The 20,047-nt window shown below is 38.0% G+C and overlaps 1 protein-coding gene and 1 long non-coding RNA gene across 2 annotated transcripts; both read left to right on the plus strand.

The window, feature by feature from the left end:
• Positions 1 to 1,315: 1,315 nt before the first annotated feature.
• On the plus strand, positions 1,316 to 7,228 carry LOC130683796 (uncharacterized). The gene is made up of 3 exons (XR_008997755.1): positions 1,316 to 1,549; positions 3,733 to 3,810; positions 6,750 to 7,228. It is a non-coding gene; the product is annotated as an uncharacterized LOC130683796 (long non-coding RNA).
• An 8,883-nt stretch (positions 7,229 to 16,111) lies between these two features.
• On the plus strand, positions 16,112 to 18,181 carry LOC118933336 (growth-regulated protein homolog). Its single transcript, XM_036927512.2, has 4 exons — positions 16,112 to 16,334; positions 16,426 to 16,549; positions 16,666 to 16,749; positions 17,524 to 18,181. The coding sequence occupies exons 1-4, from the start codon at positions 16,235 to 16,237 to the stop codon at positions 17,537 to 17,539; spliced, it is 324 nt and encodes a 107-aa protein (XP_036783407.2). The 5' UTR covers positions 16,112 to 16,234; the 3' UTR covers positions 17,540 to 18,181.
• Positions 18,182 to 20,047: the final 1,866 nt, after the last annotated feature.

Raw genomic sequence — 20,047 nt, forward strand, 5'->3', positions numbered from 1 at the left:
TAATAGCACATTGGTAAAGCCCAGATCTGTAGCATTTGCTGATTTCATGGTGTAACCACACTCCAACTATGGTCACATTCATGCTACCAAGAATTAATAACTGGCTAATAGAATTCCTGACAGCTTAACAGACCTTTTATAGCATGAGCTGATCTGAGCACAGCAATGACTGTAAGTGAAGCTGGGAAATACACCAAAGATGAGCTCCTATAGGACCCTTGGGATCATAACTCTCCAATTATAGAAGGCTTACATCTGTGCTTTCCTTTTAAAGAAACTATGTTTTACTCTAAAGCATCAGGGTGCATATCCTGTTTGTCAAGAGGAGTTTTCTGAGTGAGGGTTTGAATAAAGTGAAGTAGTTTTACCCCTCAAGTGCCAGACACCTCTGTTCCCCAGCTTAGGTGGCAATTACTGCCTGTTCCTTTAGTGAATGGTAGCCATCCTGAGATGGGAGGAGTGGGAGAAAGAAATGGAATGTCAGGGAAATTGCACTGTGTTCGCACCCTGCCTGCTGGCCTCCCTCACTCCTAGCCCTACATGTGAGACCTTGGCCTTTCTGTGAAATAAACACTCATTGGCCCTAGCTTGGAGGGAAATTGGAAGAGCTAGATGCTAAAATAAGCTAAAAATCATCCACAGTCCAGGCCAAAGAAAACCAGGAAACATTTTTTCAGAAAGATGCTGCCTTTGAGAAATTATTTTCTGTGTTACATTTGCACAGAATTGTCATGGGCCTACCATTTCAGTAGGAGGGGAAAACAGCATGCCTTGAGTCTGCCGCCATGCTGTTGCCCTTTACGGCCCAGGTTGAACTGTGTTTCTTCTTGCTTCCTTTCTGCTCCTCTTAGTGAACTCAAGCCCAGTGGAACTGAGGCTACAGGCTGAGGCCCACTGGTATTTTTTCCCCAAGAGTGTGTTCTAAGTAATGTATTTTGTACAACAAAATTTTGTTTTACTGATAGTCTGGTTTGTTAAGCCATGAGCCCAACAAATTGTTCAAGCCACAAAACAACAATTTCTGTGGCAGCACCAGTCAGAGAGAAGCTGTGACCACAGGTGAGATACCAAAGCTGCACTTGGCAAGACCCTGTGACTCCACATTCTCAGTCTAAGATTTGGAATCTTCTCTACTTAATACAGTGACGTTCCTGCTATGAATTTAACAAGAGGCGCAGCCGTCTGAGAACATATCCCAAGACACTTGGCAAGCAGTTGGGACTTCTGTTCTGTGAAAGGCCTCCACTGGGAAATGACAATTGCTGTCCTGCTGCTAATTCATGAGCAGTTTGATGCCTCTTGAGTAATAAGTGTCTGTTGAGAAATGAACCTCCTGCTGTTGAAATTCCTACACCCTGAAGTACTGCAATAAATAGAAGTAGCTAACTAGAGTTTTTTACTTTAATAATGAAAGAGATTTGTTTAAAACCATACCAAATTAACTGTTTTATAACAAGCGAGTAGAGTTGGTTAGATTCTTAAACCATTGAAAAATAGGCCTTTCTCCCACTGTACAAGTTTTCAAGGATACTTTGAGGAACCACTGCAGGTAAGATGATAATTCTTTGTGTTTCCTAATAATGCCATATTGCTTTATGTTATCAAGAATTGGTTAGAGCTAAAATAACATTTTATTAACTGACCAAGAAATTATACTTGAAAGAAAAACATGCATTTCATCCCATGGTGTGACTTTCCCAACTCAGGTCTTAACTAAGAAAATTCATTCTCTGTGCTCCATTTCTCTTCCCTCCCAAGAAACTCCTATTTCAAGCCATTAAGCTCTTAAGTTCCAAGCACTATAAAATGAGTGCTGCGTGTAAATGAAAGCATAAACAGTGAAAAAATAATTATTTTCCAAAAGGTAATAAATCCTCTGGGGAAGTATCAAAATAAGCATACATTTAAATACATTATAATGAAATTCAACCTTTTTTCAAAATTCATCTCCTCAGTCTTCTGCTCTAGGATGCCTTTCCAGAAATCCTTCCCCAAATGCACTCCCCCAATATCTATGCACTCAGACACATATCTAACAATTGTGAGGTCTTAGGGAGAGTTTAAATAGAGGCCCACATTCCCATGTCTAAATATTTAAGACTTTCAAAATAAGTTAAAAATGTTAAATAAAATAGTTTATCCTCGTACCTTGAAAAATGTATGTCAATAACATTTTGGAAATATATAAAGCTATGGATTTTATATGATGAGATCAGCAAAAATAAAAAATTCAATTATTTTATTTACTCCACATATCTGAGTGTTCTGTCGTACAGACCATGTCTGGATCCATACCAAAAAAATACACAATAATTTATGATTTATGGTATATATATGTGTGATATAAAATTTTTTTTCCTTGGGTAACATTTCAGCAAAATGAATTGTCAAGTTTTTGTAATTGAAATTTTCACATAATTTGTATACTGTAGACAGTCATGTCAAAAAATCATTAATCCTTAGGTAGATTTATCATTAATTTTTGTCATTGATCCTTAGGTAGATTTATTGTTAATTTAAATTTGGTGGTTTCACTCTGTTAATGTAGTGACTGAATTGAATTGTCAATAAGATTCTTAAAGTATCACTTAGATTCCAAAATGGACCATTAATTTCATATCATGTTCACACATTTTAATATAGGTTAACTATGATAAATTATCTAGCCACTCAGCTTCCAAAATAAGTGAGAAAACATATGGTGGACAGATTCCTTAGGGTTGTGTTTATTAATTGATTCTTATATGAGAGGAGAGGGAAATTCTTGGTCATAAGGGTACATGGCCCTCCTGACTTGTCCTAATCTTCTTAGGTCAAGTCCCCTGTGAAAATTATGTTTGTTTGTTTGTTTTTTAACATACGTCCAGCTCCATACGTGTTTCAGGGCAAAAGAGAATAGAAGAAATCCCAATCATCACCTTCATTATTCATTAGCCTCCCCAGTGTATTACCCTGGGACATTCAGCCGTAGAACTGAATTGTGTTAGTCAAGAGAGCAGATACTTAAGGTTAAGGATTTTGTAGGATGTTAAAGTTCATTAGATGCCCACACTGGGCTCTGGTTCCTCATGTGGCAGAGATGCCCATATGTTCTCTGGTACATTTATTTTTTTGTATGTTTGGTATAGGGAAACCTTTTGAAATTTTGCCTAAGGAAAGGAACCTTTCTTTCCCAAGTCTAGGGGCAGTACAGGACCCCTATGGAATTGGCCATAACATGATATTTTTTTTTATGCTTAGTCCATTCTGTCTTTTAGAATATAAGTTCTATAAGAGCAGAGATAGCACTTTACTCTGCTTTTTTATCTCTAGTTCTTTAGGTACATAATATTCAACATAAATACTCTGTTATTCTTGCCTGTTGACATCTCTGTCTGCTCAACCAGATTGTGGCTCTTATGAAAGAAGGAATAAATGCTTTGATTTCTCAGTGCCTCACCCCATCATAGAGACATGGCCACTGCTTAATAAATGAGTCCATTGGTAACGTATGTGTAGCCTTAGAACTGTACCCCCCACTGTAGGGAAGAGGAGACAGTATAATCTGTGTCTCACATGGTCTTAATGTTAGTTTGGCAAACATCCAGATTAGGCAAGAAGGAAATATAGAACAAGAAGGGCATTAGAACACAGAAGTGGTTCCCAGTCTCCACCACAACATTTCAACTACCCCTAATTTTGTTTTCTGTTTCAAAGTTACCACTCCTGAATCTTTTATTCTCTTTTTCTCAGTACTCTCAGAGGCTCCACTTCTTTTCGAACTCATGGTCAACCCTTCATCTCTGCTTTGTTCCCTGCTGGATACCGCAGGTAATGGAAGAGTGGGAATGAAAAGGGGTTGTCACAGTGTCTCACACACTGCGAACATTAACAGCTTCCTTCCTTCTCTCAGCTCTCTCTAGGGAGGTAACAGGACTGTGGAACAATGGCTGTACTCTATACTTAGGACTCTAGTAAGCATTGGTATTACCAGCTTTAACAACAATTTCTGTGCTACTGAATGGACAAAGCTGCATAGTGCTGCACTTCAAATGACCATGCCAATATTTGTGCTGTTATGGAAAATAATTTTAAGCCAAAGTCCAGAGGGGATCTTCCTGGATGTTGGGCTCTTTTTACTACCAAAAGTTGTAACCAGGGAGCCACAATAATGACTCAGATTGAATAATTTTCTCCATGGTGGAATGAAGACATAGGCTCAAATTTTAATCTGCCTTAAAATAAATTTAAGTTTCCTGCATACTCAAGTTTATGGAATAAAATTCAGACACATCTACTCAATGTTTGAAGGATCAAGAAAGTGATTTGGAGGACAGCAGAGACTGTATTCTTACAAGGGCAGTTTGGGAGCTCAGAATTTAAGGTATAACCACCAACTTTGCCTTTGTTTTAGTGTAATTATCATAGACATACAACAGAGCTAACCGCTCTTGTCTCATAAAGTTTTGCCTATTTTCCATCTACTTTCATGATAGATATTTACACAATATAGGAGAAAAGTGCCTATAAAGATGTAAGAGAAAAAGATTACACCCTAGATAAACATATTATTGCAGAAATTTCTCTGTAATCCAAAGATTTTCAATTTTTTTCCAATGACTAGTTTTATATAATTATATTGAATTTAAGAAAATTCCATAACAAACACAAAATAATCTTTTTGTTATCTTATGGGATTAAAATTTATCCTGAAGGATTCAAAGCACACTTCAGGCTCAAAGATAGAGTTTTCAGAAGGGTATTTATTGACTCAGTGGTGGGGTCAAATTAATTCTTCCCTAAAGGATATTCTGAATTTACACCAAGACAGTTTAAAATCAAGCCTCAAAAATATCAAACTGCATCCCAGAGCAGTGCAAAACTATTTAAAATTATTTAAAAATTATCATCAAAATGGCCAACATGCACATGAAAGATGTTCCACATCACTAATTATCAGGGAAATGCAAATTAAAACCACAATGAAATATCACCTCACATAGTTAGGATGGCCAACATAGAAAAGACTAGGAACAACAAATGCTGGTGAGGATGTGGAGAATAGGGAACCCTCCTACACTGCTGGTGGGAATGTAAAATAGTTCAACCTTTGTGGAAAGCAGTATGGAGGTTCCTCAAAAAATTAAAAATAGAAATACCATTTGACCCAGGAATTCCACTCCTAGGAATTTACCCTAAGAATGCAGGAGCCCAGTTTCAAAAAGATATATGCACCCCTATGTTTATCTCAGCACTATTTATAATAGCCAAGAAATGGAAGCAACCTTAGTGTCCATCAGTAGATGAATGGATAAAGAAAAGGTGGTCCATATACACAATGGAATATTATTCATTCATAAGAAGAAAACAAATCCTACCATTTGCAACAACATGGATGAGTTAGAGGGTATTATGCTCAGTGAAATAAGCCAGGTGGAGAAAGACAAGTACCAAATTATTTCACTCATCTGTGGAGTATAAGAACAAAGCAAAAACTGAAGGAACAAAACAGCAGTAGACTCACAGAACCCAAGAATGAACTAACAGTTGCCAAAGGGAAAGGGACTGGGGAGGATGGGTGGGAAGGGAGGGAGAAGGGGAATAATTGGCATTATAATTAGCATATTTAACATACAGGGCGGGGGGGGCACGGGGAAGGCTGTACAACACAAAGAAGACAAGTAGGGATTCTATAGCATCTTACTACACTGATGGACAGTGACTGTAATGGGTTATGTGGTGGGGACTTGATAATAGGGAGAGTCTAGAAACCACAATGTTGCTCATGTAACTGTATATTAATGATACAAAAAAAAAAAGCCAGACTGGTCCCTAATGTAACCAAAACTAGCTGTCATCTTGTAGAAAAATATATATATACATATCACCAAAAATTCATACCGAATATAGAATACACAATAAAAAAATTAAGAAATATACAAGAAGCAGAAAATATCACCATGACTAGGATGAGAGAAACATGCAGATATGGCACAGAAAATAGTTAAGTAGGAAAGAATCTTAAAATAGTTTTGATCAAGATAATCCATATATCCAAGAATAAAGAGGAAATGGTGGGCATGACAAGGAGAGAAATGGGAGGAAAAAAAAAACCCGTGGCAAACATTTAGAGATTAATAATACAAGGGATGAAATGGCAAGCATACGGGATGAATTACCAGCAGATTTGACATTGCAAAAGAAAATGTTAGGGAACTTGAAGACACAGCAATAGAAACTATCCAAAATGAATCACCAAAAAAGGAAAGACTTTAAAAAATGAAGAGACCATCAGTGAGCTGTGGGACAATATCCAACAGCTTAACATACATAGAATTAGAGTCTCATAAAGTGGTGGGTATTAGGAAAGCCAGGAAAATATTTGAAGAAATGATAGCCAAAAATTTTCCAAATCCGATGAAAATTATATCAGAAAGCTCAATAATCCCAAGCAGAAAAAATATGGAGAAAATCAAACCAAGGCATATTATCAAATTACACATACACACACACATACACACACACACACACACACACAATGACAAAGAATAAATTTGTAACAGCCAGAGACAAAGAGCCAACTATGAAAACAACAAAAGTAATAAGACAGTAGACTTCTCATCAGAAATCATGCACCCAGGAGATAATGAAATAACATCATTAAAAATCTGAAAGGTACTCATTAACTAATCTGAAAGGTACTCATTAACTTCGAATTCTAAAGTCAAAAAAAATTTTTTTTAATGGTGAGATAAAGATTTTTTTTTCAGGCATACAGAAGACGAAGAAAATTCATCACCAGCAGACCAGCAATGTTAAAAGAATTCCCCCAGTAAAATGGTAGCATATAGAAGCTTGGATCTGAACAAAGAACGTAGAATACCTGGCAAAGGAAATATACACATGAATATAATTTTTGTTATTTAAAAATTTGTCCAATAGAAAATTGACTTTTAAAGCAAAAATAAAAACAATGTACTGTGGAGTTTATAACATATGAAGAAGTACAGTATATGATAAAAATTGCACAAAGGCAGGGAGAAGGGAATGGAAGTATACTGTTGTAAGAATATTATGAAATGTGAAGATGTCTTATATTAAGGTAGACACTGATAAATCCTAGAACAACAAAATAAAAGAGGTATAGCTCATAAGGCATTATAGGAGATATAATGAAATAATAAAATAACAATCTAAAAGATGGCATCAGGAAAAAAAGTAAAAAGAAAAGACAACAGATGAGACAAATAAGAAAAAAATATCACAATGGTAAATATAAACCCAGTCATATTGAGACTCACATTAAATGGAAATGAATAAATACTTAAATTAAGGCCTAGATGATCATACTGCATAGAAAAGCAAAATCCAAATATATGCTGTTTACAACAACTCACTTTACATATAAAGACCCAAATAGTTTAGAAGCAAAAGGATTGACAATTGTCATCTTATATGGCTATATATAGGTAGATTTCATAACAAGAAATATTGCTAGAGTAAGGGAGTCATTTCATAATGATGAAGATAAAGGATTAATTATTCAAGAGGATATCACAAGTTTAAATGTGTGTCATGGTTTTTAAAAACTCTACTTTTGACAAAAGTCATAAAATTTACACTTAAATTGGTCAATGTCATTATATGCAAACACAATTCCAATAAAGCTGATGAAAAAATCCACAACTCATCAGTCATAGTGCCTTTCACATGCAATGTTGTATCTGTCCTGTGTTTTTCTAAAAGCTAAATAGACTGAACAGTAGCTGAAGCCTATTGTGTCTCATCAGTTTGATTTTCATTGCTGATTAGGTAATGAGTGTTGCAGTCATCAACTCCTATAGTTTTCCCACACAGCTTTCAGATATTTATCCATTCTCTCTCTCATTATCCCCAGGATAAGCCCACATCATTCATTTCAACAAATAGTCTATGGAGGACATCTTGCTCTGTGCCAGACATTGTTTTATACACTGGGATTCAAAAATGAATCTTTGCCCTTGCTCAAAGACTAATAGACTTCCATTCTAATGTGGCAGATGTTTGTATGGATTAGGAATAAAATGCTATAAGATGGAGAAGAGACTGATTCACTCTGGTGACTTTGGAAAAACATAATCACAAAGGGTACCATTTCCTAAGTACTTACTAGATGCTAAGGATCATTTTGAATTCTCCCAATAACTCTTCAAGGTAGGTAATACTAATCCCATTTTACAATTGAGGAAGCAATCTAAAAAACCCTAAGGAATTTGTTGAAGGTCATACATATAAGAGGCAGAGAAAATCTGACTGATTTCCAACCCTCTGATCTTTCTACCATATCATTTGTATAGGCAAATGACATGTGAGTAATTGCTTTAGAGAGATACCAACAGCTGAACTTGATCTTGAAAGAAGAGTTAGGATTTACTGATGGTCAAGGTAAGAACAGAACTGCAGAAAGAGGAAAAAATGAGAACAAACATACTAAAGCCTGAATGATCACTCCATGTTTGGAGTAGAGTTCATCATTTTGTATAGGCGGAATATATGTGAGGGATGGGACAGAGATACATTGGAGAGAGTCTAGTAGATTATCATTCAGAGTTCTGCCCACATTTTGAATAGCCTTCTTAACATTTCACCTACAATGCCACAATAATTATTTTGCTAAAATAAAAATACATGATGCGACTCATCTATGTACAAATATTCAAAGTTTCTTTTTAGCTCCCAATGTAAGGTCCGAATTTCTTAGCATAGCACATGTTCCTTGTTTCCCTAATCCATGAAATGAATTTATCTTAAATATATCCATTTAAGGAGATTTTTATACACACACACACAGCCCTGTTTTATATATAAAAACATACAAAATGGTTTTTACTAAATGCTAGTAGTTATTAATAATTATAATTGTTAGGCTATTATTATTGCTATTCTTTGTATAATCATAGACAGTCTGATGGGTTGAGTCAGCTATTTAGCCGAGATGTTTTGATGAAAATAAGCAAAGGGTATTGAAACTGAAATACAAGTACATCAGCTGCTTTTCTGAAAAATTAACACACAAGGAAATGGGGTGCAGGTGGTCAGGCATTATGGTTTCACAGTTTTATTTCCCTTTTGATGTCTGCCACAAACAGCCTTAGTTGGATATAATAATTAATAAGTACAGGCCAAAGAACCAAAATAGATTTTGCTCCATGTTAATCTTCATTGGAGATTAACTCTGCAGAGAACATTGTGAAGCCACCACCCTTATCACAAGAGCATCAGGAGCCGGCAATCGTGGCAGGAAAAGCACAGGTGGTGCAGCAATTTCCTGGAGTTCCCTGTTATGCAAACTCTCGGGGAGTGGTGAAATTCAAGTGGCACGGCTTCAGTTGTTTTCCTGACTGGAAATTCTCAATAGATAGTGTCTACAAACTAGGAATTTAAATAGTAGTCACAACAACGATCAGTGAAACAAAATCACTGAAGGGATATTTCTGTCTAAGTTCTCTATCTACATCTTGTGCATAAAGGGTTTCATTTTATATAGTTTCTCGTGTATAAGAAACCAAAGCTTCACAAAGTAATACTTAAGCTAATTACATGTGATGTGGTATAGTATATTGTCTTTTATAATTCTATCCTATTGTATTTAATTCCATTATATTTTTAAATACTAGTTACAACCCACAAAATTGATTTTATGGTATACTAGTACTTGTTAATAAACAGGACCTGCTTGTAGTTTAAAAGCATTGCTCTAGTCTCTTGAGGACAGAGCCAAGCTTTAACAGTGCATGGAGGAGTCATACTCCTTAGTACTGTTCAAGATACGTAGGGAGTGGTAGAGGTAGGATGCTTAGGCTAGCCAGGCCCTTTGCATACCCTGGCCTGCCTTTCATTTACCTTCATCTGATTACTGGATCCTGAGCTAGTGTTGGAAGTCTCTGGGCACTCCATGGGGTGAAGCATGTGGAGTTGAGATGGCACAATGAGTGGGGGGATTCTGGGCTGTCGACACTCTGGGATCTAGAGGTTGTCATCACTGCAGCGTTTCTGTTTGGTTCCAGTACAAACTAGATTGAAGAGTTTTTAAATGCATTGTTTTCTAGAAGGGCTTAAAAAATGAAATGCATTCAGTAGACTTCCCACTCGCATTTTTCCTTGTCCAGAGAAAGACTGCCTTTCAGCGAATGGGCTTCTGAGTCAGACAACCTTGGGTTTGTTTTAGCTCCACCTTTAAGATCTTCTGCCCCAGTTTCCTATCTATAAAGTAAGAATAATGAGTTGAGCTTCATAGCATTCTTGAAATTATTAACATGACATTATGAAAAGGTCAGCAACTGCTTCTGACCCGGAATTGGGAGCTAAGAAACATTACTCTCCTTCCCTTTCCTTGCTGCTTTACTCCATAGCACATATATCATTTCCAAACAGCTGTGGCCACAATCCCTGAGCTAACAAACAACCCACTGAGGATACCACAGATTAAGCAAGAGTTTTTCTTTGGCAGAATCACAACCCAAAGCTGAAGTGCTACAGTCAGTAAAGAAAAACTTAGCACAATAAATATAAACTGCATGTCCCCAAAAATCAAATAAAAAAGCCTGCAGTTCTTATCAACCACTGTGTTTATAGACTATTAAGTATACAGAGTATCTGGTAACTGAGAGTCTATCTTAACTTTCTCATTAGTGGAAAAAACAAGAAGAAATAAACACAGTATGTAACCATGTCAAGTATTTATTTCTTCACCAAGTCAGACACAACAAGGAGATTGCACCAGGTGCCATATTGCACAGACGGTAGAAAACTTGAAAACAAAGAGTCACCGAGCATAAAGAGACTCATAATTATCACGTGGTGGTTAATTGTCTTCTACTTTGTGATGCCAACTCATGATATCCCAAATTCCATGAGATCTAACTCTAAAATCTGTTGTAATTATTTGTTTGTCCTTTCAATCTATCTTTTAGAGGAGCGAATTTTATTCCATCCTGACATATCTACATTCTAGGGAAATGCAGATCACGATACACAGATGCTAAAAAATGTTTTTCAAATCTTAACCACAGAGAAAAGAACAATGTGGTTAATGTGAAAGTTTTTGGTAAGAACTTTTTTTATTGCTGGAATAAGCAGATCAAGTAACCAAAATTTCACAAAATATGCTCACTAAATAATACTTAATTGTATATATACATATTTAATGTAGAATGTATCACATGTGACACATAACCAAGACATCCTGCCTCCCTTCTCCTCCGTATTTCCCACCCACCTGTCATAACTGGATCTCATGATTTTTTAATCTTTTCTACTAGAGAACCTTCAAATGATACACTAGCTCAGTCCCTACAAGCAGAAGCTCACCTCAACTGTGGAAGTGCAAATTCATCCATGACCTATTCCTTTCACTTTTAAAAGACATTTGTATTTTTAGTTATGTCATTACTTTATTATTTTTTCTTTATTTAACAATATTTTATACAGAATTTACTTTCAAGCATATTTTACAAATGTGAACTGATTTTATTTTCAAAATGATCCTATGAAGACTGCTTTCAAGATCTTAAAAGGAGTAAAATGTTTAGGTTGGGTGAAAGCTGCTGGAATGCAGAATAGACTAAAAAAATGAAGCAGATACAATGAGAAAAACTACCATGAAATATAGCATGGTCCAGGAAAAACAGAGTGAATAAGCTCTATTCCTGACTTTCTATTTCTCAGTTCCAGCCCCATGTAATGATTGCTATTTCCTGCTGAGACCATCTTGGCCTTCTGTATGCACCAAATAAATACTAAATACCACCACCACACCTGGACACAGAGCTTATATTTTTTGGGTTAATAATGTTTTGATTACTTGTAATCAAGCAATCACATATATGTATATATACACTCTGTCTCTATAGCAAAATGCATGCAAAATGGATAGAGTCAAGAAGAGTAATAATAAAAAATAAAGATATTTCTGGTGAACAAATATATGGAAATGCAGTGAAAAAATGGAAAATATACTATAGAGAACATTTAAAATCAGTCTTTTGATTCTTTACTCATAATTCTTCAAGCTAAAATCCATATTGTGACACCTTGTGTGACACTTTTATTAGTGATTTACACACTCATCTACTGACTTCCTAAATTTTGTTTCCATAATACCAAAGTCATCATGATGTTTTTGTTCCCCAAAAACATCTTGTTATAACACAAACTATTACCATGGAGAAGTTTCCCTCTTCCTGTGTTTACTTCCCTTTTGTAAATTTGTCATACCACACCATTTCTTCATGTTACGTTATATGATTATGTTTGTATTGATTTAATCAGGACTACTTCCATAAATATTTAAGGAACAATTTTAAGAAAATTAAGATGAAAACCTAATCTAGAGCAATTTTTTAAAATCTTTAAAGATTGTCCAAAGCCAGTATATTTGAATGGTGTTTAGTGTAACTGAAAATGACTTTAAATAACTGCAAATCATTCAAATCATCAGAATCTGTTGTACAGACACAACAAGAAGTTCCCTAACACACATAAGGGGGCATATTGGATGGATATTAACAAATGTCAAGTTAAGAGTTTGGAATTTATTCAGTTTTACCTATCTTGTAAAGCCTGTCATAACACCTTAGAAAAGTTGAATTCTTATAAAGTTCTATTGAAACGAATATCCACAATTCCTTAACTTCTGCCATATCCTGAGCTTTTATCTATTCTGACCCTCCTGGTGGGTTTGTGCACTCCTTGAGACAGACTTAAGAGCATTCCAGTGGAGGTGACATCTGGTTTCTAAATGAGAGGCAGGGTCCACACTCAAGCTAGATTCAGATGCTCAGACGAACAATGTCCCCAGTAATCTTGTCTGGGTAGGCGAAGTCTATCCTTCCCTCTGTAACAGCTCCATTCTCAGGCAGGCTCTCCCCAACCAATGGCAAGACTCCAGTTTCCATCTTACCAATTTAGCAATCCCAGCAAGAAGCAAGGGCCTCACAATTCCCCCTGTTCCAGCACAACTGCCATTGTCTCTGATTACATCAGTCTTAAATCACTGGCTCCACTCCAAGCCCATACTGGCCTAGGGAAGGGTGCAGAAGGAAAGGAAGGGAGGGAGCAACACTGCATTAGAGTCCCAAATTCTGGTTCTTGAACCTGATCAGAAGCGAAGTCATCTCACCTCAATCAAAACACTGATGAGGATGGAGGTGAGGATTTCTGAAGGAAAACCAGGGTTCTATTTCAAGAAAAATGTGGGAGGGTGGGTGTCAGACAGGTAGAAACAGCAGATGTAGTGCAGATTGAAAGGGGAGGTTAACACTGATGATCAACACTGATGACAGAGGGACGAGAGATTTTGGAGTAGTGACATGATCAGGAATCTTCATGTCCCTTCAGAGCAGAACCATTATACAACAAACTGTAGCTTTTAGGAAGTGGGAAGGAGAGGGTGGCAGTTACGTAGCAAAGCTCTCAAGGCAAAGCCAGGATAAAGCAGAGCCACCACTCTCACTCTTGCTGGCCAATTAGCAAGATCAGTGATGCTCAGCATAGAACAGTGACCCTCCATTTTGTAGACATCTTACGTTGTATTAGTCAAATGTGAAAGATACAAAAAAAATTGCTGAGTAGAATGAAATTTAATAAACTGAGCATCTAGTTAGAGCTTCATTGGGTTAGTAATTACATAGATTTACAGCTTGTGCATGTAAAAGCAACATTCAGCACAAACTGAAACAAACGACAATCATGGTGGGCTTCGTAACATTGGCGCTCTTAATGTGAGATTTAGTACCAAGCTGTCATGAATTAACTGATGGAAAGTGATACTATATAAAAGAAAAAATACCCTTTCTACTTATGATTTTGATTAAATAAATTCTGAGTCATATATCTGAGTTGTAGATAATTCTCCAAACAGTGGGTTGATTCTTGACATGTCTCGTCCTTTTGGCTGCCTCAGTAAGTTGAAATTCTCCTCTTCCTAGGTATCTGTTAACTTTAGGTTGGGTCTGGGAATCATCGCAGCTAATACTTCCTATTGTTTGGGCAGCAAGCTGTATTAACAAAGGGACAGTTAGTTCTTATGTATTTTCCCATAATGGACAGGGGAGAATTTTAGTCTTATCCCCATTTTATATGCAAAGAGATTGAACCCGAAGTTTCAAACAAACATTGTATTTTTAAAATCTGTTCTAAGGTCTCTGATGAATACAGATGCACTCTCCTTTCAAAATTTCTGGTGTGGAAAAATTGTAAAGATAATTAAAAGATTTCTTTGAAAATAACTTTTTTCTGTTCGCATAAAGATTCACCACAGACTGTTTCTGTTCAGGTAAGTGTCTTAATCTATTCAGGCTATAATGAAATACCATATCCTAGGTGACTTAAATAACAAACATCTATTTCTCAGTTCTGGAGGCTGAGAAGTACAGGATCAAGGTCTCTGCAAATTTGGTATCTGGTGAGAACCTTCTTGGTTTGCAGATAGTTGCCTTCTTGCTATGTCCTCACAGGGCAAAGACAAAGAACAAGTTTCCTGGGTTTCTCTTCTTATGAAAGCACAAATCCCATCATAAGGACCCCACTCTCATAAACTCATCTATATCTAATACCTTGCAAAGGCTCCGTCTGCTAATATCACTGTGGGATAGAGGGCTTCAACAGATGGGTTTCTGGAGGACACAAACTTTTAGTCCATAACATTAAGGTTGTAAAACGCCACTACTTTATTTTGTTTATTTACAAGTATTTACATAACACTTAGTATGCTGATGTTTACAAATTTACAAACACTTTAATACTCCTAACAAACCTGTAAGGCAGGCACTATTATTAGCTCTCTTTTACAGAGAAAAAAACAAAAGCCAAGAGAGATTAAGTAAATTGCCTGTGGTCAGATGGTCAGGTGGCAAGAAAGTGGAGTAGCTGAGACTTCTACAGTGGCAGACAGCCTTGTCAAACTCCCTGTTCCTCAGTCTCCGTGGGCCTGAGGCCAGCCTGCTTCTTCTCACAGCACTGGCTGTGAGGGTATCTCACACATTTCCCCAGGTCTGCATCTGCCCTGGAGAATCAATTCACTCATCTACAGTAGTTTAATCCAGGAAGTGATAAAAGACTGGTGAAAAGAGAACTACCCAGTGGGAAGGCCTCTACTAACACAGAGTTTGAAATGCTCTATCGACACTCTTGAAAAACCAAAGTACTTTGATAGTTGTTTCTCAAGAGAGAATCAGTCCTGGAAGGCAGGCAAATTCAGACCGACCTGAATTGGAATACACCAGCAATCTAGGATTTACATATTTTGAACAACACATCTGTGTATTATTTAGATGAATAAAGGCAGGAGTCGCTGGGTACTAGCTTTCTGGTGACCATGATCTTTTCTGTCCATGGACAGGACTAAAAAAGATGGAACCTCCTAATCCCAACACGGATCCTTGGAGCTCCCGCAAGACCGTCATGAACAAAAACACAGCGCCATATAGAGCAAAAAGGTGTGCTCGTGGAATTAATTACCAGAGCTTGGAAAGTCTCAGAATTTCAAAGTGAGGAAGGATGAGAGATTACAACACTATCCTAAAATGTATACTGCATTAACCTCTGGCAATGGTCTATCCCCTCGCCCTGCCCCACACCAAGCAGCCTAAAAATGTGGCACTAAACATGATTTATTTGAGGTCATAAGACACGAAAAATAAGACAACCATTATTACATGTTATCTGAGATCACAGATGTGTTTTTTAAAGAGTGCTTTTTCCAGATATGAATAAAATCTGCAAAACCCAAGTTGACAGAAAGAGGGTAAGTAGATAAGAGCGGCTGCCATTCCGCCTCAGCCGTTACAATCCCGACAACTGAAATGTCTCTGAGAATCGATTATTTCCCCTAAGGTCGGCTCAGTCCCTAAATGGGTCTGAAAGGCCTGAGCCTCCCCGCCCCGCGCCAGCAGTCCCCGGGCTCCCACGCTCCCCGTCGCAGGTCGTGGCCCCGCGTGGCGGCCACTCACTCCCGCCTCGGGGCTCAGGGAAAGGGCGCCCCAGGCTCGGGGACTCGGGCGGGCGGCCCCCCTGCGCGCGGGGCGGGGCGCGCCTGCTTCCGGACCCAGGCCGACCTGGAGATCCGGGAATTTCCCTGGCCCGGGACTGCGCCCCGCTCCGCGCCGACCCGGGATAAAAGGGCTTCTCCGGCCCCGGGAGCCACACGGCCCTCTCCGCCAGCGCCCCCGCCAGCTCCGCGCTCCAGGCACCGCCGCCCGACTCTCGAGCTGAGCCCATGGCCCGCGCCGCCCCCGCCGCCGCCCCCCACGCTCTCCGGCTCCTCGCCGCCGCGCTGCTGCTCGTGCTCCTGGCGGCCGCCTGCCAGCGCGCAGAAGGTGACACTGGGCGCCCTGGGTCCCGAGGATGGGCGAGGGCGGGGGGCGCACCCCGGGACGGCCCCGCTGACCGAGTCTTCCCTCCCGGCAGGGGCGCCCGTGGTCACCGAACTGCGCTGCCAGTGCTTGCAGACCTCGCAGGGAATTCACCCCAAGAACATCCAGAGCGTGAAGTTGACGCCCGCGGGCCCCCACTGTGCCCAGATCGAAGTCATGTAAGTGAGGCCTGGTGGGACTGCTGTCACCCTCGTCACCCCCACCGCCCCATGCCCCCCACCCTAACCCCCAGCCCGACGCCCCGCCTCACGTGGATGCCCCCTTCTCTGTGCAGAGTCACCCTCAAGAGTGGACAGGAAACTTGTCTCAATCCCGAAGCCCCCATATTTAAGAAAATCATCCACAAGATACTGAACAAGTGAGTTACGGTTTTGATTCATCTGTGCGGCTAGTCATCCGTCACCAATACTGGCATCTGCTCCTGAAAATTCTACCCAGGAAACCCAGGGTTTAGCTGAAAGTCTGAAAATCATTATTATTTCACAGTTCAATTTGCTATTAAGATCATTAATCTGATCTGGTGCCACAAGGATGTTTCCAGTGCTCTCTATCCCTATTTGCCTCTTCATTCCCATTCAAATGAGTATGGGTACACTAATGTTCCTAACGATTTAGCACATTTAGCCAGTGAGGGCAAAAATGCTACGGAACAAACATTGTTTACTTTAGCCTTCACAGACCTCAGACCTGAAAAGTTGAACCTCTGGTTTTAGGCAAAATAGGCCTCTGAAGCTTAGTGAAGAGAGATGGAACTTTTCAGGGAGACCTCCCTGAGTTCAGTCTAGGATCCCTATGAAAGTTTTTTCATTCCTTTGAGCCTCAGCAAAACGGGATGGGTAACAGTAGCTATTCACATGGCTTATGTGAGGTAATGCCTATAAATTTTTAACCTAGTGTGATAGTCAGTGAACAGTACTCTTTAAAGCCAGTGATAGAATTGAGTCCACAATTCCGCTTTTCCTCAGTAAAAGAGCAAGCTCTCTGCTGTACAGCGCAGTAGGTACAGTGGAACCTTCTCTAGGCACAGGGCTGGGCCAGGGTCTGCAGGCAGAAATCCCTCCAGCTTCAGGCCTGTGTGAGGTGAGAGCAGCTTTCCTTCACACCTGTAACAGTAACCCTTTTCTCCCCATAGGGGAAGCACCAACTGACAAAGAAGGAAGCAGATCTTCGGTGGTGGTTCCTGAAAGGCAGTCCCCTACTCTTACAGGAACGGACAGTGAAGAAGAGAAAAGCTGGCTTTGGGGACATTTAGAAATGGCTTAATGTGTTTGACTATTTTTTTTTGTCCTATTTATGTATGTATGTATGTATTTATTTTTCAAAGCTCATATTGTGAGATTTTACATGTTTGTATTTAAAGATGTGAATGTGTTTAATCAAACATAAGTCAGTCCTGGTTGTTATTTAATTTAAAGATGATGGGTTTTAATGTCTCATTAAATTAATATTTATTGGGAGACCAAGTCCCCCAGCACTGTGATGGAGTGAGATAGGTTTATAAAAGGGGAATTAAAGCAGTCAGACAGTAAAATGACTATTAGGGTCAGGGAAAGTGTGTCCTCATCTGTACTTGTTTAAACGAGTGTCAGTTGTTATTTATTGAAATGATATCACATTATGTAGTCAACATTTTTATGTTGAAGCTTCCCTTGGACATTTTATGTCTTGCTTGTAGGGCATAATGCCTTGTTTAATGTTCATTATGCAATGTTTATCTTGGAACAGAGAAGTTAAAACTACTGTTACATTTTTACAAAGGATGTAAAAATAAAGGTTTTGCAAAAAAATAACATGCTTGGTTTTGTTTTATTCATCTTGATCTTCGGTTTCTACTGCGTGTCCTCCTAGGTGCTGTACAGTTAGTCTGAGTCATGCCAAACTTTATGTCTGCCTCCGGCTGTTCCTTCCCTTGTATTTCTCTTACTCAAGAAAGAATGTTAGACACACTCCCCCCCTACCCCAACCACCTCAAAAATCCTAGTTTTATGTAAAATATTATTGTTTTTCACACTGATCAATTCATTATTCAAAATAAATTCCTTATAAACTTTTAAACTTGTATAAATATTTTAACACTGGCTCCTATTAAATGCTTTTGGTAAGTGGTTTTTCAAAAATCACATAATCCAGTGAGGCTTGGAGCAAAACGTGGGTAAGTGGATTCTTTCTAAGAACTCAAACAATCAGTGCTATTTAAACTAATGATAATGAGGATGATCTATGGAGATAGATACATAAAAAAGTAACACAAAGGACAGGGAGGGAGATAAATGGATTTAAAACATAGTACATTTCTTCAATTGTTAGAAAAGTATTAAAATTATGTGGCAATTTTCTTACATGTATTGTATATACATTATATATAATTATTATACATATTGTAATTTTTAGGGCAACCACTAAAAAGTAAATGTGAAATTTTGGACTCAAAAATCTGAAAAGGAGATATGATAGAATAAAATAAAATACCTGAATACTACAAAGAAGAGAGAAATTAAGGAATAAAGAAACAAAACAATAAATGGGACAGGGGAAGAAGGGACAAATTTCCCTTACAGAAGAATGCCTAATAACATATAAGTATACCTTCTCTCTTCCTGAAGGTGGGGTTTAATTCCCTTCCCCAGGTGAGTGTGGGCTGGGCTTTGTGATTTACCTCCAAAGAGCTTAGGAAAAGAGTAAAACAACACTGTTGTGGAGAATCTGGTAGATAACCACCTTAATTAACCAAGAGGCCATGGTAATGATCACCAGTTGTCATGTGAATGTCATGTACTCTCACTACATGCTATGATGAGAAAGGGCACTTTAGCTCCCTGATGTTCTTTCCCTAAACCCATTACTCTGGGATGATCATGAGAAAATCACTGAATTGAGAAAGAAATTTTCTACAAAATAACCTAACCAGTATTTGTCAAAACTGTCAGATCAGGAAAGACAAAACAATACTGAGACTCTGTCACAGGTCAGAGGAGACAAAGGCGACATGGTGACTATATCCATTGTGGTGTACTGGATTGGATCCTGGAATAGAAAAAGAACTTGAGTGGAAATTTGATGAAATCTGAATAAAAGAATGAAGTATAATTAACAACAATGTACCAATGTTAATATTTTAGTTTTAATAAATATTTTAATTATGTAAAAAGTCAACATTAAGAAAAAACTGAGCAAAATGCCTACCATCTTCACAAATTTTCCAGAAGTCTAAAATTATTCTAAATTGAACATTTATTTTTAAAAAGATAGGACAAATAGAATAGCAAGATACTAGGCTTAAATCCAACTTTATTAAAATTTACAGTAAACTTAAAAGAATAAACTCTCTATTTAAAAGTCAAAGATTTTGACTTTTTCTAATACAAGGACTGTGTAAGACAAAAAAATCTACACCCCTAAAAAAGAGACACACATTAAATTTAGGAAGCAGATAACCTGAAATTAAAAGAATTGAGAGTGTCATGCTAAAAATAAACCTGGCATGGATATATTAATATATTACTCATCAGTAATTATTAAACTATTTTTAATAAAAAGTATTAATCTATTGGTTAATAATTGATATGTTAAAGCCTAATATATTATAACTTACAGACAGAAGTAGTCTTAGAGATAATGAAGGTTGATTGAAAATAAAAAAGGGGGCAATTTTACAT

Source organism: Manis pentadactyla, chromosome 5 (assembly GCF_030020395.1).
Source record: "Manis pentadactyla isolate mManPen7 chromosome 5, mManPen7.hap1, whole genome shotgun sequence".
NCBI lineage: Eukaryota > Metazoa > Chordata > Mammalia > Pholidota > Manidae > Manis > Manis pentadactyla.